The sequence below is a fragment of the Brassica oleracea genome, chromosome C3 (assembly GCF_000695525.1).
Source record: "Brassica oleracea var. oleracea cultivar TO1000 chromosome C3, BOL, whole genome shotgun sequence".
NCBI lineage: Eukaryota > Viridiplantae > Streptophyta > Magnoliopsida > Brassicales > Brassicaceae > Brassica > Brassica oleracea.
This window is the reverse complement of record NC_027750.1, coordinates 5,918,677-5,939,864: the sequence shown is the minus strand read 5'-3', so window position 1 is coordinate 5,939,864 and position 21,188 is coordinate 5,918,677. Positions and strand designations below refer to the sequence as shown.

The 21,188-nt window shown below is 39.9% G+C and overlaps 7 protein-coding genes and 2 long non-coding RNA genes across 11 annotated transcripts; 6 read left to right on the top strand and 3 right to left on the bottom strand.

The window, feature by feature from the left end:
* The first annotated feature begins 77 nt into the window (after positions 1-77).
* On the top strand, positions 78-1,127 carry LOC106329738 (putative pumilio homolog 19). Its single transcript, XM_013768389.1, has one exon. It carries the CDS (start codon positions 78-80, stop codon positions 1,083-1,085), a length of 1,008 nt encoding a protein of 335 aa, XP_013623843.1. The 3' UTR covers positions 1,086-1,127.
* Positions 1,128-1,789: 662 nt separating this feature from the next.
* Positions 1,790-2,167, top strand: LOC106329737 (putative pumilio homolog 20). Its single transcript, XM_013768388.1, has one exon. It carries the CDS (start codon positions 1,790-1,792, stop codon positions 2,165-2,167), a length of 378 nt encoding a protein of 125 aa, XP_013623842.1.
* Positions 2,168-6,662: 4,495 nt separating this feature from the next.
* Positions 6,663-7,271, top strand: LOC106329736 (putative pumilio homolog 19). Its single transcript, XM_013768387.1, has one exon. The coding sequence runs from the start codon at positions 6,663-6,665 to the stop codon at positions 7,269-7,271; it is 609 nt and encodes a 202-aa protein (XP_013623841.1).
* A 1,208-nt stretch (positions 7,272-8,479) lies between these two features.
* LOC106334989 lies at positions 8,480-11,734 on the bottom strand. 3 transcript variants are annotated; one of them, XR_001268700.1, is made up of 9 exons: positions 10,993-11,734; positions 10,805-10,914; positions 10,639-10,710; positions 10,293-10,537; positions 9,988-10,211; positions 9,601-9,857; positions 9,290-9,527; positions 9,116-9,208; positions 8,480-9,027 (listed from the first exon to the last, which is right to left on the bottom strand). It is a non-coding gene; the product is annotated as an uncharacterized LOC106334989 (long non-coding RNA). The 3 variants fall into 3 exon arrangements; XR_001268699.1 differs by having other exon boundaries at positions 10,639-10,914; positions 10,993-11,159; positions 11,255-11,734; XR_001268698.1 differs by having other exon boundaries at positions 10,639-10,914.
* A 400-nt stretch (positions 11,735-12,134) lies between these two features.
* On the top strand, positions 12,135-13,371 carry LOC106333730 (putative pumilio homolog 19). The gene has a single exon (XM_013772150.1). The coding sequence runs from the start codon at positions 12,190-12,192 to the stop codon at positions 13,252-13,254; it is 1,065 nt and encodes a 354-aa protein (XP_013627604.1). The 5' UTR covers positions 12,135-12,189; the 3' UTR covers positions 13,255-13,371.
* A 3,029-nt stretch (positions 13,372-16,400) lies between these two features.
* LOC106329735 (putative pumilio homolog 20) lies at positions 16,401-16,778 on the top strand. Its single transcript, XM_013768386.1, has one exon. It carries the CDS (start codon positions 16,401-16,403, stop codon positions 16,776-16,778), a length of 378 nt encoding a protein of 125 aa, XP_013623840.1.
* A 137-nt stretch (positions 16,779-16,915) lies between these two features.
* LOC106329734 (uncharacterized mitochondrial protein AtMg00810-like) lies at positions 16,916-17,728 on the bottom strand. The gene has a single exon (XM_013768385.1). It carries the CDS (start codon positions 17,726-17,728, stop codon positions 16,916-16,918), a length of 813 nt encoding a protein of 270 aa, XP_013623839.1.
* A 1,219-nt stretch (positions 17,729-18,947) lies between these two features.
* LOC106329733 (putative pumilio homolog 19) lies at positions 18,948-20,322 on the top strand. The gene has a single exon (XM_013768384.1). The coding sequence runs from the start codon at positions 19,270-19,272 to the stop codon at positions 20,320-20,322; it is 1,053 nt and encodes a 350-aa protein (XP_013623838.1). The 5' UTR covers positions 18,948-19,269.
* An 80-nt stretch (positions 20,323-20,402) lies between these two features.
* On the bottom strand, positions 20,403-21,143 carry LOC106329543. The gene is made up of 2 exons (XR_001267847.1): positions 21,046-21,143; positions 20,403-20,628 (listed from the first exon to the last, which is right to left on the bottom strand). It is a non-coding gene; the product is annotated as an uncharacterized LOC106329543 (long non-coding RNA).
* Positions 21,144-21,188: the final 45 nt, after the last annotated feature.

Sequence of the window (21,188 nt, the reverse complement as noted above, 5' to 3'; positions counted from 1 at the left end):
CCACATATCTCAACAGTTTCTCATTCTCTACAATCACACTACCAAAACTCAGAGTCAGAGAGAAGTTAACGTATATAATGGCAAACCGCGGCGATCACCCGACGGTTCCTCCTCCTCGTCGACGATTCACCTCACCACCAAGAAGAGTCACTCTCACTGAAGAGAATCAATCTTTACTCAACTCATTTCGCTCCCCCGCCGCCTTAACTCCTCAAGAAACGGCCACGTGTACGCAATCCTTGTTCAACCTAATGACTAGCAGCGACGCGTCCCAGTTCAGAGAGCTGGTCTCAAGACTAGGCTACGGAAGCGATCTCCGGAGGATGGTCTCGCTGCTGACGTCGAACACCGCTCCCTTCTTGCAGACCGCAAGAAACGCGAACGGCTCCAACCGCATGCAAGACCTCATCGGCAAAACAGACGACGTAGACAACCTCTTCTTGATCGCTATCTTGCGCCGCTTCTTCGACGTCATGTGCGACTGCGACTCCTCCCGCGTCGCGTTACGAGGGTTGCGAGTGTTCAGCCAGGAGAAGAGAGCGGCGATGCACGACCACGTTCTCCACGGCGCGGTTGACCTAGCGCTTGACCCTGACGGCTACGTCGTGCTGAACGAGATCATAAACGGCTTGGACCCGCGCTCTTTCTACGGAGACCGGCTCTTGTACGTGGTGGCGCGCAACGCTCACCAGTTAAGCGACCATGCTTTTGGAAGCCGTGTGGTCCAACGCGTGCTTCAGCTCAATGACTTGCGTTGCACGCGTGATGTTGCGGTTAGCCTCAGGGGCCATTGCGTTTACCTATCGCTTACAAAGTATGGAAGCTACGTCGTGGAGATGCTTTTGGATACGGAGGAGGAGGCGGTTATGGTGGCGGATGAGTTTTTGTGGGGGTGTAATGGAGAGAAGTTAGCGTTGCTGGCGAGGAATGAGTTTGGGAGTTTCGTGGTGTTGAAGGCACTGAGAGTGACGCGGGAGATGTATAGGAGGGATCTTTTTGGGGTTTTGGTGGATAAGCTCATGCCCTTTGTTCATCACTTAGGTGGGTTTCATGGACGCGTTCGAGCATTCTTGGACTCGCTTTAGCCTTTACAATTAGTTTTTTTTTTTGTTTCAAAAGATTGCTATGATACATATATACTGAAAGTTGTCAGATTCTATGGTTTCTTAATGAACTCTTGTAATAAGATTTGTTACTAATAATGGTTTAAGCGATCCACATTCGATTCAACACAAGTGAGTGTAAATGGATTATTAGCATTGCCTGATGACCATGATCATGAGGATGAACCAAAAAGCTTGTTGGTGGATTCAGTCATTCACAAATGTATGGGAAGAACAAAAAAGAAGAGAGGAAACATTTCATTTCAAACATAAGTATTTCCATTTATTTTTCATGGTTTCAACAATTGCACACATCATGTTGTTATCCAATAATCCAATTTATCCTCAATAAACTTATTACACATTTATTTTGTTTTTCATAATAATCAAATCTAGTAGAGGAGTTAATTAGCAAAAACTTAGTAGTTGGTGCATGCATGTCTCCTAACGTGAATTATAAAGGGGGAGGGAGATGAGTGAAGTTTTTCGAAGTAGTAACGATATAACCTAACATTAAAAAACGAAGTCATAATGATAAAATCAGATTCTATTAAAAACGTCGCCATTTATATGCATTTACGTTCATATAAATAGGCATTATCTCAACACTTTCTCATTCTCTACAATCACACAACCAAAACTCTTTATCCTTCCAAGACACACAGAGTAAAGAGTTAACGTATATAATGGCAAACGGCGGCGATCTTACCGCCACAGGAGCATCCATCGAACAAGAGTCTCCGGTGGTTCCTCCTCCTCCTCCACGTGAAATCCCCACCGCCAATATCCCTCCTCCAAGATTCACCGCACCAAACAGAGTCAATCTTACTGAAGAGAATCAATCTTTACTCAACTCAATTCGCTCCTCAGCCGCCTTAACTCCTCAAGAAAGGAACAGGTTGTTCAACTTAATGACTAGCAGCGAAGAAAACGGTGCGGCTCAGTTTAGAGAGGTGGTCTCAAGAAGCGATCTTCGGAGGATGGCCTCGTTGCTGACGTCAGATCTCGATCGTTTCTTGGAGATGGCAAGAAACAAGAACGGCTACAACCGCATACAGGAGTGAAAGTGGAAATATTTCCCCTTGAATTCATATACAGATTTACATCAGATTGTATACACAATACTGTTACAAAGTAAGTAGGATCATGTCCACAATTTTAGGAATATATTCTCAACAAGAATAGGAATATTCTCGATAGTCTAACACCCTCCCTCAGTCGCAGCGGCGAGTTGCGAGACGCCAAGGCTGGATCGGAAACTTTGAAACAGAGACGTAGGCAGGCCTTTGGTGAAGATGTTTGCGTACTGCGATGCTGCGGGGATGTGAAACACTTTGACATGTCCCATTTTAACTTTTTCTCTGACAAAGTGGATGTCAATCTCAATGTGTTTTGTGCGTTGATGTTGAACCGGATTTGAGGATAAGTAGACAGCGCTAATGTTATCACAATAGACGATCGTTGCGCGTTGAAGAGGACAATGCATTTCTAGAAGAAGGTTACGTAGCCAACAAGGTTCAGCGACTGTATTGGCGACGCCTTTGTATTCGGCCTCTGCACTAGATCGAGACACCGTTGGTTGTCTCTTTGCTGACCAAAACAGAAGGTTATCGCCGAGGAAGACACAGAAGCCTGATGTAGAGCGACGAGTTGATGGACAACCAGCCCAGTCAGCATCTGAGTATGCCGTTAGTTGTAGCTTTTGTTTCTTGAGTAGTTGAAGTCCTTTGTCCTTTGTTCCTTGTACATAACGCAATATTCTACGCAATGCTTGTAAATGAAGATCTCTTGGATCATGCATGAATAAACAAATTTGTTGAACAGCATACGCTATGTCCGGTCTTGTGAAAGTTAGATACTGGAGAGCTCCAGCTAGGCTTCTATACTGTGTAGGCTCATCAACTGGCTTGCCCACACCCTCCGCTAGTTTTGATTTCAAGTCCACCGGTGTTGAAACGGGTTTGCAATCTTGCATACCTGCACGCATCAAAATTTCCTCTGCATACTTTGTCTGATGCCGAAAGAGACCTTTATCGTTGTGGATAGCTGCTATGCCCAAAAACGAGTCAATCAATCCACCACCTGTCATTGGAAATTCGCGCTTCATCGCCGCAATAATCTTCGAGGTTAGCGCTTGAGAAGAAGTGGTGAGGATGATGTCGTCTACGTATAGGAGGAGGTAAGCCATATCAGACCCTTGCCTGTAGACAAACAGAGATGCATCACTCTTACTCTGTTTAAACGCTTGAGAGGTAATGAAGGTGACAAAGCATGCATTCCAAGCTCGAGGGGCTTGCTTAAGTCCATATATAGAGCGATTGAGTTTGCACACATAATCTGGTCTCTTCTTGTCAACAAAACCAGGCGGCTGTGACATATATATAGTCTCATCCAGGGTTCCATGAAGGAACACATTCTGTACGTCAAGTTGATGTACCGGCCAGTCGTTAGCAAGAACAAGATGGAGTACACTTCTTATAGTTGCTGGCTTGACAACAGGACTGAAAGTCTCTGAATAATCAACGCCTTCTTCTTGAGACTTCCCATTTGCTACGAGTCGTGATTTGTGACTCTTGAAATTACCCTGCGCATCATATTTATGCTTATGCAACCAAAGACAACGGATGATGTTAGTGTCTCTTGGTTTCGGAACCAAATCATAAGTACCACTCTTAATAATGGCATCATATTCACTAGTCATCGATGGTGTCCAATTGGGATCAGTGAGAGCTTGTTTATAGCTTTTGGGTAAAGGAGATTGTGTTTGAGTAAGAAGAGAGAGAAGTTGTTTTGTTTTGCGAATACCATTCTTAGAGCGTGTGACCATTGAATGTCTTGGTACCACAGTGACCGCGGGTTCGGTATGTGTTGACTGATTCAATGTTGGAGCTGTAGTGGTGGTAGCAGCTGGAGATGTCAAGATGCTCTGAAGGAGAGGTGAGTCATCTGATTCATCGGTTAGAAAGTCATACGTGGACACAACTGGTTTGCGAGAGTCGTTGTACGGAAAGGAAGATTCATCAAAGGTAACATGTCGTGAGATGATGATCTTTCTGGTCTGTAGATCGAAGCATCTGTAACCTCGATGGTAGTTGGGGTAACCGAGGAAGATGCAACGAGAAGACCGAGGTGAGAGTTTAGAAGTAGTTGCATGGTTTTGATTTGGAAAACATAGGCAGCCAAAAACTCTGAGGTGAGAATACGAAGCTGGCCTGTGAAAAAGCTTAGTATAAGGAACTTGATCTTTTATGGACTTGGAAGGAAGAAGGTTGAGGATATGAACAGATGTATGAAGTGCCTCAACCCAAACGTAGACGGAAGATTAGCTTGAAAAAGCAAGGTTCGAACAGAGTTGTTAATCGTCCGTATCATCCTTTCGGATCGTCCATTTTGTTGAGACGTATAGGGACAAGAAAAACGAAAATCGATACCTTTTTGCGCGAACAAGGTATGAAACTTAGAGTTGTTATACTCTGTTCCATTATCGCATTGAAGGTTTTTGATTTTAGAATTGAAATGAGTTTCAACGTAATTGGAGAAGAGAAGAAACTTCGAGTACACGTCTTCCTTAGATCTTATTGGAAAAACCCACAAAAAATGTGTGAACTGATCCAAGAAAAGAACGTAGTATTTCATTCCACTAAGACTAAGAACTGGAGATGTCCATACGTCAGAGTGGATGATCTCGAAGGGAGCAGTGACAGTTGTATCCGAATTTGAAAAAGGTAACTTTATTTGTTTTCCAATTTGACAAGCGTCGCAAACAGACGAAAGATCATGTTTATTACAAAGCAAATTGTTGGAAGAAATCAAAGAAGAAAGTGTTTGGTTGCTCGAGTGAGCTAAGCGACGATGCCAAGTGTTTGCGGAAGTTGAAAGAAAAGCTGAGTGCCCAGGAGTGAGCTTATTTTTGGATGAAAAGACAGGATAGAGATCCCCTGTACTGTTACTGCGGAGAATCGTCCGTTGAGTTCGAAGGTCCTTCACAGAAAAGCCAAACGGATCAAACTCAATAGAACAGGAATTATCTTTGGTAAACTTACGAACAGAGACGAGATTTTTAATAATGGAAGGAGTAACCAAGACAGAATTAAGCTTGAGAGGTTTATAAGGAGTATGAAAAGAAAGACAACCCGTTTTAGTTATTGGAATACTTCCCTCATTGGCGACCGTGACAGTGTGATTGGTGCCAGTGTTAAAAGTGGTTCTTAGATTACCTGAGTTGTTCGTCAGGTGAGCGGTAGCGCCGGAGTCCATGTACCACTGATGATCAGACGGCTCCATTAGCGTCATTGTGTTAAACGCAGACGCAAAGTCCGTAGTTGGGACGAGGTTAGCAGCACCAGGGAGTTGAGCTTGCGTTTGGAGGTGAAGCGCTTGTGGAGTGGAGTTTGGGCGCGGTCCAAGGATGCCAGGAGTGGAGTATTGTGCCGGAGAAGACCACTGAGGAGCTTGACTGTGTCCCCATTGATTGTACATAGGGCGTTGTTGGTTGTTGCGACCACGGCCTCTGTTTTTGCGGTTGGAACCTCTGTTATTGAAGAACCGTTGCTGCTGTTGTGGTTGAACGGGGCGCGATGATTGAGAAGAATCCGTGACATTGAGAACCTTGACCAGTGGAGACTTGTTTCCTTTGTTGAGACGCTCTTCCTCTAGAACTAGCATTGAACGAGCTTGATCATAGGTAGGGAACGGTTGGCGATGCATGATGACGTTGATTATGTTGGCAAATTTGTCACTAAGCCCATTGACCATGTAAGTTACCAGAGTCCTCTCAGAAACTGGAGCATCAACATTGGCAAGTAGATCGGAGATAGACTTTAGGTCCTGGCAGTAATCTTGAATTGTTTGATCGCCAATTGTTTTGGTGCGCAACTCATGATCAAGTCGTATGGCACGAGCCTCCTTGTTGTCCCTGAAATAGTTCTCGATGCGAGTCCATATTTCTCTAGCAGTTCCTCCGGTCTTGAAGACTATGCGGAAGAGATCTTTGGAGAGTGTTCCATAGATCCATAGTTTGACCAACCCGTCACGTTTGGTCCATTGTTGATCGTTGTCATTGGTTGGGAGAAGAGTACCGTTAAGGTGTCCATCGACATCAAAACTTTGGCAATGTGTGAGAAAAAGCTCTCTCCATGCGTCATTGTTGAGTTCTTTGTTGTCAAGGATGACTGGGATGTGATTTTTGATGTTATTGACACCGTAGATGCGTTCAAGATGATTCGCGGGAGCAGCAGGGGCAGCCATGAGAGAAAGAACGAGAGAGAGAGGTGAAGAATAGAGATTTTAGAAGAAAATAGGGAAGAAATGGTTCAGGATCGATGAACCCTCTGATACCATGAAAGTGGAAATATTTCCCCTTGAATTCATATACAGATTTACATCAGATTATATACACAATACTGTTACAAAGTAAGTAGGATCATGTCTACGATTTTAAGAATATATTCTCAACAAGAATAGGAATATTCTCGATAGTCTAACAAGGAGCTACTCGGAAAAACAGATGAGGTGGACACCTTCTTCGTTAACGCTATCTCGCGCCGCTTCTTACACATCATGGCCGACTTGCACGCTTCCCGCGTTGCGATGCAAGGGATGCGAGTTTTCAGCCAGGCGAAGAAAGCAGCAATGTACGACTATGTTCTCCACCACGCGGTTAACCTGGCGTGTGACCGAGGCGGCTACACGGTGCTGAAACAAATCATAAACGACTGGTGCGCCTTAGGCCACTTTTTCTACAGAGACCAGCTCTTGTACATAGTCGCGCTAAACGCTTTCCGCTTAAGCTACGATCCTCATGGGAACTACGTGGTCCAACACGCGCTTCGACTCAATGACTTGCGTTGCACGCAAAACGTTTCAGTTAGCCTCAGTGGCCATTGCTTTGGCCTCTCGTTTACGAAGTTGGGAAGCTACTTCGTGGGGAAGCTATTGGATACTGAGGAGGCGGGAGAAGTTGTGGTGGGAGAGTTTTTGTGGTGTTATGGAGAGAGCTTGGTGCAGCTGGCAAGGAGTGAGTTCGGGAGTTTCGTGGTGTGGAAGGCACTGAGAGTGATGCAGGAGAGGAATGGGGATTTGTTTTGGCGTTTGGTGAATAAGCTCATGCCCTTTATTCAGCTCTTGCGTGGACACAGAATTGGAACATTCCTGGACTCGCTTTGTTAGCTTGGTCACAGTGTCTGCAGGTTCTATTGCTACGATATATGCTGAAAGTTGTTAGATTCTATGGTTTGCTTAATAAACTCTTGTAATGAGATTTGTCACTAGTGATTGTAAACCATCTTCATTCGATTCAATATAACACAAAGTGAGTGCAAATGGATTATTAGCATTGCCTTATGACCATGATCATGAGGAAGAACCAAAAAGCTTGTTGGTGGACTCGGTCATTCACAAATGTATTGGAAGAACAAAAAAAAAGAGGAATTAATTCATTTCAAACATATTGAGGAAAACACTGGACAACATATATAAGTAAAACCTGCAGGTTTGACAAATTTAAATTATCTTGACAATTTTAAAAATTTGAACTAATATATAAATTACTATTATTTTTTTAATTAACAAATCTTAATTGTAGTTAATATGGTGAATGAGATTCATATGAGCCTTCACATGCTTACACTGATGGATTTTTTAATACATTTATCATGTTCTACAACATTTTCGTTACAACACTTTAATTAAAGTTATTTACAGTCCATGTTGAAAAATTTATTTCCAAAAATGAATTTATAAATAATAAGAGAATTTCTACCAATAATAAAGAAAACGAAAAGAAATTCGCTAGATGATTTTATCACTCATTACCCGAGGAATAAATTGGATTTGAAGAAACTAAAACAATTTCTAAGTATAATTCGAAGTAGCCGAATTTGAAACTTGCTACTTTGGAAGCAATTAAATCTTTAGAAAGACTTAATTTTTTTATAAAAGAGGAAAATGTATGAGTGATTTGAAAAAAAATATAGTAACGGTTAGCCTGCCAGATCTCTTAAAGTTACTATGTAGTCATAACCTCCTTACTAGTTTCAAACAAATCATTAATATTCACTAATCACTAATCTTCTCCTTGTTATTATAATTTACTTTATTAATTTAGTAAATAATTAGATATGATTGTGTTTGATTGTTTTTATTAGTTTCAAATATGTTAAGTTATATTTGAGATTTCGTAAATAGGGTACCTAAGCTATTAATAAGAGAGATATTTTAATTAGTGCTGACATATTTGTATTTTAACTACAACTTAAACCTATAAAACCAATATACAATTTAGACATGTGGAGTGATGAATTATCATAATCCAATTTATTTTCAATTTTTTTTATTAAACCTTTATTTTTTATAATAATCAATCTAGCAGACGAGTTAATTAACAAAAACTCAGTAGTGGTGCATGCATGTCTCCTAACGGGAATTATAAAGGTGGAGGGAGATGAGCGAACTTTTCAAAGTAGTAACAATATAACCTTACAGTCCCTTGGATGTTGGGAGGTGACTTCAATCAAATTATCCATCCTTCTGAGCACTCAAGTACTGAAGTTGATCACTTAACTGCCAGCATGGTAGAATTAAGAGACTGCTTCCACCACATGAGCTTGTATGACCTACGATATCATGGCTCTCACTTCACCTGGTCAAACAAACAACCTGATTCCCCTATCACCAAAAAACTCGACCGCCTTCTCATCAATAGCCAAATCCTCAACCTCTTCCCTAACTGCACCGCTTCTTTCCTCCCCTCCCTTACATCTGATCACTGTCCCTGTCTTGTTGACCTAGCCTATAAAACTCCTTCCCATGGAACCAGACCCTTTAAATTCTATAACTACCTAGCCAAACACCCCAGTTTTCACCAAGTGGTATTAGAAGCGTGGACACAAGCCGGAAGCACTGCCTGGAATCTCTCAGCCTTATGCTGGAAGCAGAAACAGATAAAAAGCACTTTAAAATCACTAAATAAAGATAATTTTTCCCAAATTCAGTTGAGAGTTAGTGAGGCTAACCGTTTGCTTCAAGTTGTGCAGGTGCAAGCAATGCAATCCCCAAGTTCTGAGCTTTTTGAACTGGAAAAAGAAGTGTCTCAACGCTGGCATTTCCTGAGAATGATTGAAGAGAGTTACTTTAAACAACGCTCCAGAATCAATTGGCTCAAAGAAGGTGATCTCAATACCACTTACTTCTTCCGGATCGTACAAACACGGCTCAACTACAACACCATCACATCCTTCCTCCTCTCCTCTGGCGTCATCTTATCAGATCCACTCGACATGTCTTCGCATGCGATTCAACACTTTACCAGCATCCTTGGGCCTTGCCCTACTCCTATGATGGGAATTAACTCTCCACCAGCTTGGTTCAACTCTCTGGTCCCCTACTCATGCTCCCCTACTGAGAGCCTTCTCATGACTTCAATACCTACATCAGAGGAAATTTCATCAGTCGTGCACAAGCTCAATGCAAACAAAGCTCCGGGTCCAGATGGTCTAACCTCGGGTTTTTATAAATCTTCTTGGGTTATCTTGGGCTCTGAAGTTGTCAACTCCGTTCGCCAATTTTTCCTCACCTCCTTCATGCCTTTAGCCACAAACTCCACTATACTCTCCCTCGTCCCGAAGCATCCAGGAGCGTCGAAGATAACAGATTACCGGCCCATCTCCTGCCTAAACACTATCTATAAGGTCGTGTCTAGGCTACTGGTGAAGAGACTAAAGCCTATCTTGTCGTCGTTAATAGCCCCCAACCAAACTGCGTTTGTAAAAGGAAGGCTATTAGTTGAGAATACTTCACTTGCGGGAGAGCTAATAAGTGGATATCACAAGACAAATGGTACAAAAAGAATAACAATCAAGGTTGATATAGCGAAGGCTTTCGATACCTTGTCTTGGGCTTTCCTTCTCTCTTGTCTCGAGGGATTAAACCTCCCGCCGCTCTTCATCTCCTGGATCCGTGCCTGCATCTGTACTACGAGTTTCACAGTAGGCTACAATGGCGAGGTCAATGGGTACTTCAAAGGGACTAGAGGCTTGCGTCAAGGGGATCCTCTCTCCCCTTATCTCTTCGTAATTGCCCTGAATAATCTGTCTTTCATGCTAAAACAAGCTGCACAACAGATGAAATTCAATTACCATCTAAACTGTGCATCTACTAAAATGACCCACTTATGTTTTGCTGATGACTTACTGATATTCATTGATGGAACTTTGGACTCGGTTCAAGCTGTTCTGCAGGTCCTCAGGGATTTCGAACAACGTTCTGGTCTAGCTGTGAGTGTCCACAAAACATCATTCTTTGCCTCGGGTCTAACAGTAGCAGAGACCGACCTGGTGCAATTCTCCACGGGTATGCCTCTGGGGTCCCGGCCTGTGCGGTAACTGGGAGTGCCATTATGTACCCAGAAGCTTACTCTCCTTAATAGTGAAGGCCTCCTGCAACAGATCAAAACAAAATTCTCATCATGGAGTGTCAAGTCTCTGTCCTTTGCAGGTCGGTTGCTTCTAATAAAAACGGTTATTGCTGGAATAACTACCTTCTGGTGCTCAACGTTTATCCTACCCAAGGCGTGTGTCAAGCGTATCAACTCTTTGTGTGGCGTGTTTCTCTGGCAAGGAAGCATTGAGAGCCATCACTCCGCACGAGTCTCTTGGGAACATATTACCAGACCAAAAATTGAAGGAGGCTTAGGGATAAATGACCTCTCTCTTTGGAACAAAGCCTGCTGTCTCAAGCTCATTTGGTTTCGAGAAGAAGTTCTACAAGGTGATCTGAGTAACTTATGGACAGTATCTCCCCACAGGCGCTTCTCCTGGCAAGTTAACAAATTGCTCAAGCTCAGTCCCCTTGTCTACAATTGGATCAAACTCAGAGTAGCAAATGGACTAACCTGTCGTATTTGGACGGACAATTGGTCTCCTTATGGCAATTAAGAACCAACTCATCACTAGGGATTCAAGACATGGCAACTCTTGCATCGATCGCTTCACTCCAACGGTACTTGGCTTCTCCCTCCTGCTCGATCGGATAGACAGGTTGAGGTTCAAGCTCTGCTCACTACAATCCATCTTACAAATGAGGACGACTTTTACGAATGGGAAATTGAAGGGAGGGTTCATCAGAACTACTCGATTGGAATGGTTTACGCTAACCTGCGTGTCCAAGGCCCAGCGGTAACTTGGTGTAACATTGTCTGGAACAAGGGAGGAATTCCTAGACATAGTTTCCTCACTTGGCTCTTTGTGCTCAACCGCTGCCCAACCAGGGACAGAATAATCGGTTGGGGCCTCCAAACCTCTTCTTCGAATGTCCCTACACTTGGAACATCTGGAGTGTGATGGCGTTACGTTGTGGGATAACGCCAGAGCGTAACTTGAGCAGAACCCTTGAACAACTTCATGCAATGAGCAGCAGATCGCCTAAGGGAATATTAACACTACTCTGTTGGCAAGGATGTATTTACTGGTCAATGGTCGACTACATCGAAACATCTTCCGATCACCAGAATCAATGTCTCGGTTCCTCGACAGGCAGATCTGTGATCGTATTCTATCATTCCGAGAGCAAAACCCTAGGGCATCATCTACAATGATGCAGCAATGGCTGAGTTGAGTATCTTCCATCACCGATTCTGTCCCTCTCCCATTACTCTCTGAATCATCGTCGCGTTTTCTCCCCGACGTTTCATTATTATCAAAGCTCTCTTCTTCTATATGTGGGCTTGGGTTAAGTTAGGTTTATTGATATGAGATTCTGTCTCTGGGCTGGGCTGGGCTCTTAAAACAAACTAAAGCCATTTGGGTTTGTAACATTTTATTTCCTTTTGTTTTTAATATGAAAAACCAGGTCAAAAAAAAAAAAACAATATAACCTTACATTAAAAAACGAAGCCATAATGATAAAAAAAAGACTCTATGAAACGGAAAAGAATACTCCAGCAACGTCGCCATGTATATGTATATACGTTCATATAAATAGGCATCATCATTCATCACTCCACATATCTCAACACTTTCTCATTCTCTCCAATCACACTACCAAAACCCTTCATCCTTCCAAGACAAAGAGCAAAGAGTTAACGTATATAATGGCAAACGGCGGCGATCTCCGTTCTACCGCCGCAGGATCATCCATCGAACAAGAGTCTCCGGTGGTTCTTCCTCCTCCTCCACGTGAAATCCCCACCGCCAATATCCCTCCTGCAAGATCCACCGCACCAAATACAGTCAATCTTACTGAAGAGAATCAATCTTTAGTCAACTCATTGCGCTACTACACCGCCTTAACTCATCAAGAAAGGGAGACGTTTATGCAGTCGTTGTTCAACTTAATGACTAGCAACGAAGAAGACGGTGCGGCTCAGTTTGGAGAGGTGGTCTCAAGAAGCGATCTTCCGAGGATGGCCTTGTTGCTGACGTCAGATCTCGATCGTTTCTTGGAGATGGCAAGAACCAAGAACGGCTCCAAACGCATACAGGAGCTACTCGGATTAACAGACGACCTGGACACCTACTTCTTTAACGCTATAACGCGCCGCTTCTTCCGCTTCATGACCGACTATGAGGCGTCCAGAGTCGGGACGCAAGGGATGCATGTTTTCAGCCAGGAGAAGAAAAAAACTATGTACGAGCACGTTCTCCGCCACGCGATTCCCCTGGCGTGTGACCCAAGCGGCTTCGCCGTGCTGAAAGAAATCATAGACAGCTTGGGCAATCCTTTCTACAGAGGCCGGCTCTTGGACATAGTCGCGCAGAACGCTCTCTACTTAAGCTACAATGCTCATGGGAACTACGTGGTCCAACACGTGCTTCGACTGAATGACTTACGTTGCACGCATAACGTTGCAGTTAGCCTCAGGGGGCGTTGCTTTGGCCTCTCGTTTACGAAGTTTGGAAGCTTTGTCGTGCAGAAGCTTTTGGATACAGAGGAGGAGGCGGTTATGGTGGTGAGAGAGTTGGTGTGGTGTGATGAAGAGAGTTTGGTGAGGCTGGCGAGGAGTGATTACGGGAATTACGTGGCGGTGAAGGCACTGAGAGTGATGGAGGAGAGGAATCGGATCGATTTGTTTTGGGATTTGGCGAATAAGCTCAGGCCCTACGTTCATCTCTTGCGTGGACGCAGAATTGGAGCAATCCTGAGCTCGCTTAATTAGATTTGTCTCAATGGCCTGCATGCAGGTTCTATTGCTTACGATATATGTATGCTGAAAGTTGTTAGATTCTGTGGTTTGCTTAATGAATTCTTGTAATGAGATTTGTCACTAATGATGGTAAGCGAGCCACATTTGATTCAACACAAAGTGAGTGTAAATGGTAAAATGGATTGTTAGCATTGCCTTATCACCATGATCATGAGGATGGATTCATTCACAATGTATGGGAAGAACAAAAAAAAGAGAGGAATTAATCCATTTCAAACATATTGAGACTGGACCAACATAAGTAAAACCTGCAGGTTTGACAAATTTAGTTATCTTGACAATTTTAAAATTTGAACTAATATATAGATTACTGTTACTTTTAATTAACAAATCTTAATTGTAGTTAGTATGGTGAATGAGATTACGTATGACGGTATGAGCCCTTACATGCTTATACTGCTGGATTTTGTTTTATATTTTTCAAGTTCTACAACATTTTAATTAAAGTTATTTACAGTGCAATGTTGAAAATTTTATTTCCAAAAATGAATCTATGAATAATAAGAGAATTTATACCAATAGTAAAGAAAACAAAAAGAAATTCGCTATATGATTTTATCACTCGCTACATGATGAGGCAATTGGAGTTGAAGAACAAAAACAATTTCTAAGGATAATTTGAGTAGCCTGTCATTAACATTAAAAGTCCAAGATATATTCAGTGAAATATTTGGGAAGAAAGAACAAATGAAAATTCTTTCAAATTATGGAATGGTATACCAAACTTGCTACTTTTGAAAGCAATTAAATCTTTAGAAAGACTGAATTTTATAAAATATACAAATAATAAAGGGGGAAAATGGGTGAGTGATTTGAAAAAAAAAGGTATACGTTAGCCTACCAGATCTCTTAAAGTTACTATGTAGTCTTTTTTTTTTAAGCCGATAATTCTACCTGCGGCGTACGAGGATTCACTTCTGAATCCATCGCATGAGCCGCCCTATGGGTTTAGACTTGACGGTACTTTTTGCGCCATGCTGCAGATCTTTTATAAACTTTTTTCTTTTTTAATTCGCATAATTCCGCATTCTCCGGGAATTGAAACTCAGACTTCCCAGTGTAAAAGTATTAATGAACCTTTGGTCAAACCACTGGAACAAGGGACTTCCACAGGTTACTATGTAGTCATGACTATATATATATATACATCCTTACTACTGTAGTTTCAAACAAATCATTAATTTTCTCCTTGTTATTATAGTTACTTTATTCATTTAGTAAATAATTAGATATGAATGAGTTTGATTGTTTTTAGTTTCAAATATGTTAAGTTATATTTGAGATTTCTTAAATATTAACTTACCTAAGCTAATAATAAGAAATATATTTTAATACTCTTCTGAAGGTTAACCGCTCATATATAGGATGAACCTCTAGGTTCACCACTAAAATAACCAATAAAAAGTTGACAACTCATACTGTTTAAAGAAATAAGATAAACAATAGTTATAAAATAAAATTAATTACTGAAAAATAAAAATTTTAACATTGTTAACGCCGTCAGCAAAATACTAAACCATAAATCTTAAACACTAAATCCTAACGGCTTTAACAACATTAAAAAAATCTTTTTTTTAGACAATTACTACTATATTTTTATTTTTTTATTTCAAAAACATAATATGGCTTGACAATTTTTAATTGTATGGCAAGCCTAAAGATTTAGGCTAGGGGATGAACCCAAGAATAACTCATATTTTAATTAGTGTTGACATATGTGTATTTTAACTACAGCTTAAACCTATAAAACAAATATACAATTTAAATATTATCTTTCTTTCTTTTTGAGAAAAATTAAATATTATCTTTAAGACAATGGTGATGATTGGTTCAACTGTGGTTCTAAAAATTTTACTGTAAAAGTTTAGCCGTAGGTAAATTGGTTGTAGCTGTAAAGTTGTTACTGTAGATTTTTTTGCAGAGACTTTTGTTGTAGTTAAATTTGTTGTAGCTGTAAATTATAAGCTGTAGATATTTTAAAATAAAATATGTAAAATTTGTAATGTATATATAAAATAATTATTTTTTATCAATTAAATAATTTATATTAATATTTTTTATAAATTCTCAAAGTTTATTGCTATTTAAAATGTGATATGTAAATAATATATATTTTTAAAAAAATATTTCAATAATTTTTACAACACCCAAAATTGAATTAAATATTTATAGATGTTTTTAACTATGATTATCTAATTTTGATATTAGAGATAATTTTTTTTTTTTTTTACAGATTCTACAGCCTATAAAAGAAAGTTTTAGGTTTTTTACCTAAAATACATTAAAAAAAATTTTGCTTTAATTTTTTTGCTGTAGCATTAAAAATAAAGCTAAAGCATGATTGGTAAAAGTTTATAGAAACTTGATTTAGGCTTTAACTATTAAAAATAAAGCTACAACATGATTGATAAAGTTCGGTGATTTAAAAGTAAATAAAGCTAAAGTAACGAGATAAAGCCCAACCAATCATCCCCGATATAGCCACATACAATCTACATCAACGATATAAAACCTTCTCAGGACAAAAATAAGCAGTTTTATATAGAAATATAAGTTATAAAATATAGTATATTTATTTTTATAAAATTAATTTCTGTGAGATATCACGCATGTTCATTACTTAATAATATTATAATTATGTTAAAAGAATATTATAGTTTATTCTTGTAATTATTTCCATTTATTTTTCATGGTTTCAACAGTTTCACACAACATCTTGTTATCCAATAATCCAATTTATTCTCAACACACTTATAACTTATTACACATTTATTTTTTATTTTATTTTTTATAATAATCAATCTAGTAGACGAGTTAATTAACAAAAACTCAGTAGTGGTGCATGCATGTCTCGTAACGTGAATTATAAAGGTGGAGGGATATGAGTGAAGTTTTTCGAAGTGATAACAATATAACCTAACATTAAAAAACGAAGTCATAATAATGATAAAATCAGATTCTATTAAAAACGCCGCCATTTATATGCATTTACGTTCATATAAATAGGCATTATCTCAACACTTTCTCATTCTCTACAATCACACAACCAAAACTCTTTATCCTTCCAAGACACACAGAGTAAAGAGTTAACGTATATAATGGCAAACGGCGGCGATCTTACCGCCACAGGAGCATCCATCGAACAAGAGTCTCCGGTGGTTCCTCCTCCTCCTCCACGTGAAATCCCCACCGCCAATATCCCTCCTCCAAGATTCACCGCACCAAACAGAGTCAATCTTACTGAAGAGAATCAATCTTTACTCAACTCAATTCGCTCCTCAGCCGCCTTAACTCCTCAAGAAAGGAACAGGTTGTTCAACTTAATGACTAGCAGCGAAGAAAACGGTGCGGCTCAGTTTAGAGAGGTGGTCTCAAGAAGCGATCTTCGGAGGATGGCCTCGTTGCTGACGTCAGATCTCGATCGTTTCTTGGAGATGGCAAGAAACAAGAACGGCTACAACCGCATACAGGAGTGAAAGTGGAAATATTTCCCCTTGAATTCATATACAGATTTACATCAGATTGTATACACAATACTGTTACAAAGTAAGTAGGATCATGTCCACAATTTTAGGAATATATTCTCAACAAGAATAGGAATATTCTCGATAGTCTAACACCCTCCCTCAGTCGCAGCGGCGAGTTGCGAGACGCCAAGGCTGGATCGGAAACTTTGAAACAGAGACGTAGGCAGGCCTTTGGTGAAGATGTTTGCGTACTGCGATGCTGCGGGGATGTGAAACACTTTGACATGTCCCATTTTAACTTTTTCTCTGACAAAGTGGATGTCAATCTCAATGTGTTTTGTGCGTTGATGTTGAACCGGATTTGAGGATAAGTAGACAGCGCTAATGTTATCACAATAGACGATCGTTGCGCGTTGAAGAGGACAATGCATTTCTAGAAGAAGGTTACGTAGCCAACAAGGTTCAGCGACTGTATTGGCGACGCCTTTGTATTCGGCCTCTGCACTAGATCGAGACACCGTTGGTTGTCTCTTTGCTGACCAAAACAGAAGGTTATCGCCGAGGAAGACACAGAAGCCTGATGTAGAGCGACGAGTTGATGGACAACCAGCCCAGTCAGCATCTGAGTATGCCGTTAGTTGTAGCTTTTGTTTCTTGAGTAGTTGAAGTCCTTTGTCCTTTGTTCCTTGTACATAACGCAATATTCTACGCAATGCTTGTAAATGAAGATCTCTTGGATCATGCATGAATAAACAAATTTGTTGAACAGCATACGCTATGTCCGGTCTTGTGAAAGTTAGATACTGGAGAGCTCCAGCTAGGCTTCTATACTGTGTAGGCTCATCAACTGGCTTGCCCACACCCTCCGCTAGTTTTGATTTCAAGTCCACCGGTGTTGAAACGGGTTTGCAATCTTGCATACCTGCACGCATCAAAATTTCCTCTGCATATTCAGTCATTCACAAATGTATTGGAAGAACAAAAAAAAGAGAGAGGAATTAATTCATTTCAAACATATCGAGGAAAAGACTGGACCAACATAAGTAAAACCTGCAGGTTTGAAAAATTTAAATTATCTTGACAATTTTAAAATTTGAACTATTATATAAATTACTATTATTGTTTTAATTAACAAATCTTAATTGTAGTTAATATGGTGAATGAGATTACGTATGAGCCTTTACATGCTTACACTGATGGATTTTTTAATATATTTTTCATGTTCTACAACATTTTCGTTATAAGACTTTTAATTAAAGTTATTTACAGTCAATGTTGAAAATTTTACTTCCAAAAATGAATTTATAAATAATAAGAGAATTTCTACCAATAATAAAGAAACACACAAAGAAATTCCCTAGATGATTTTATCACTCATTACATGATGAAGAAATTGGAGTTGAAAAAAACAATTTTCTAAGGATAATTTGAAGTAGCCGAATTTGAAACTTGCTACTTTGGAAGCAATCAAATCTTTAGAAAGACTTAATTTTTTTTATAAAGGAGGAAAATGTATGAGTGATTTGAAAAAAAAGGTATACGTTAGCCTGCCAAATCTCTTAAAGTTACTAGGTAGCCTCCTTGCTAGTTTCAAACAAATCAGTAATCTTCACTAATCACTAATCTTCTCCTTGTTATTATAATTTACTTTATTAATTTAGTAAATAATTAGATATGATTGTGTTTGATTGTTTTTATTAGTTTCAAATATGTTAAGTTATATTTGAGATTTCGTAAATAGCGTACCTAAGCTAATAATAAGAGATATATTTTAATTAGTGCTGACATATTTGTATTTTAACTAAAACTTAAACCTATAAAACAAATATACAATCTAAATAATATCTTTAAGACAATATATAGCCACATATATACAATCTACATTAATGATACAAAAACTTCTCAAAGACAAAAAAACAGTTTTATAAAAACAATATAAGTTATAAAATATATTATATTTTTTTTAAAATTAATTTATGTGAGATATCACGCATGCATGTTCATTACTTAGTAATATTATAATTATGTTAAAAAGAATATTTGTTTACTCTTGCAATTATTTCTATTTATTTTTCATGGTTTCAACAGTTTCACACATCATCTTGTTATCTCATAATCCAATTTATCCTCAAATTTGTTTTATTAAACCTTTATTTTTTATAATAATCAATCTAGTAGACGAGTTTATTAACAAAAACTCAGTAGTGGTGCATGCATGTCTCCTAACATGAATTATAAAGGTGGAGGGAGATGAGTGAAGTTTTCAAAGTAGTAACAATATAACCTAACATCAAAAACGAAATCATAATGATAAAAATTAGATTCTATAAAATGGAAATCAAAGAATACTCCAGCAACGTCGCCATGTTGTATTTACGTTCATATAAATAGGCATCATCATTCATCACTCCACATATCTCAACACTTTCTCATTCTCTCCAATCACACAACCAAACCCCTTCATCCTTCCAAGACAAAGAGCAAAGAGTTAACGTATATAATGGCAAACGGCGGCGATCTCCGTCCTACCGCCGCAGGATCATCCATCGAACAAGAGTCTCCGGTGGTTCTTCCTCCTCCTCCACGTGAAATCCCCACCGCCAATATCCCTCCTGCAAGATCCACCGCACCAAATACAGTCAATCTTACTGAAGAGAATCAATCTTTAGTCAACTCATTGCGCTACTACACCGCCTTAACTCATCAAGAAAGGGAGACGTTTATGCAGTCGTTGTTCAACTTAATGACTAGCAACGAAGAAGACGGTGCGGCTCAGTTCAGAGAGGTGGTCTCAAGAAGCGATCTTCCGATGATGGGCTTGTTGCTGACGTCAGATCTCGATCGTTTCTTGGAGATGGCAAGAAACAAGAACGGCTCCAACCGCATACAGGAGCTACTCGGAATAACAGACGACCTGGACATCTTCTTCTTTAACGCTATAACGCGCCGCTTCGTCAACTTCATGACCGACTATGAGGCGTCCAGAGTTGGGACGCAAGGGATGCAAGTTTTCAACCAGGAGAGGCAAAAAACTATGTACGACTACGTTCTCGACAACGCGATTCACCTGGCGTGTAACCGAACCGGCTACGCCGTGCTGAAAAAAATCATAGACGGCTTGGGCCATTTGTTCTACAGAGACCGGCTCTTGGACATAGTGGCGCAAAACGCTCTCCGCTTAAGCTACCACGCTCATGGGAACTACGTGGTCCAGCACGTGCTTAGATTGAATGACTTGCGTTGCACGCATAACGTTGGAGTTAGCCTCAGCGACCGTTGCTTTGGCCTTTCTTTTACGAAGTCTGGAAGCCACGTCGTGGAGGCGGCGGCGGCTGTTATGGTGGTGGAAGAGTTGCTGCGGCGTGATGAAGAGAGTTTGGTGAGGCTGGCGAGGAGTGAGTACGGGAATTACGTGGTGTTGAAGGCACTGAGAGTGATGCGGGAGAGTAGGAATAGGATGTATTTGTTTTGGCGTTTGGCGAATAAGTTCAGGCCCTACGTTCATCTCTTGCGTGGACGCAACGTTGGTGAATACTTGTACTGGCTTCGTTAGATTTGTCACAATGCCTGCAGGTTCTATTGCTACGATATATGCTGAAAGTTGTTAGATTCTCTGTGGTTTGCTTAGTAAACTCTTGCAATGAGATTTGACACTAATGATGGTAAGCCATCTACATTCGATTCAAGATAACAAAAAGAGAGGAATCAATCCATATTTCAAACTAGCAATGTTTCGAGAAAAAGACAAAAGATGAAAGGAAACGAGAGATCAACAATAAGTATGTAGGATTCTCTCTTTTATGTTTATTAGAATAACTCTGAAAGCACTCGCGCAATAGATTTCACTTGAGTAGATCACCTGAAAAAAAATTCATGAACAGGTGCAGAGGATGGTTAGTGTTAGTAAAACCTGTACATATATACATATCAGAACCAAATCAATCAAGGATTCAAACTGAGACTGTTTTGTCAGAGTAACAGTGTTTAGAGGATGAGTGCACCTCTAGCTAAATATGAATGAATGGCTTATAGTACATCAAGCAAATTCAAGAAAAAGATACAGATCTACCAAACACTAGGCATTGTGATTTAGGAGAAAGTGTTAGTTAAGAGACATTAAGCTAATAGTAATGCGATTCAATTAACATTCTGCTGAGCAATCACATTCAATTTCTGAATTTCAATTCCCAAATGGCAGATGAAACATTAGAGAATTCAAAAAATCTGAAATGCGACGCTAGTGAATCGTGATTGATAGAAAGAGTAAGACGATTACCGCCTGTGTTGCTGGACGAACTTGGAGTTCTTGGCGTCTTCCTCTGCAAATTCAATCAGCGGATTTATATAAATTATGGTTTCCACAACCACGAGATTCACGATATATAACAAAGGGACTCGATTATATCCGATCTAGTTCAG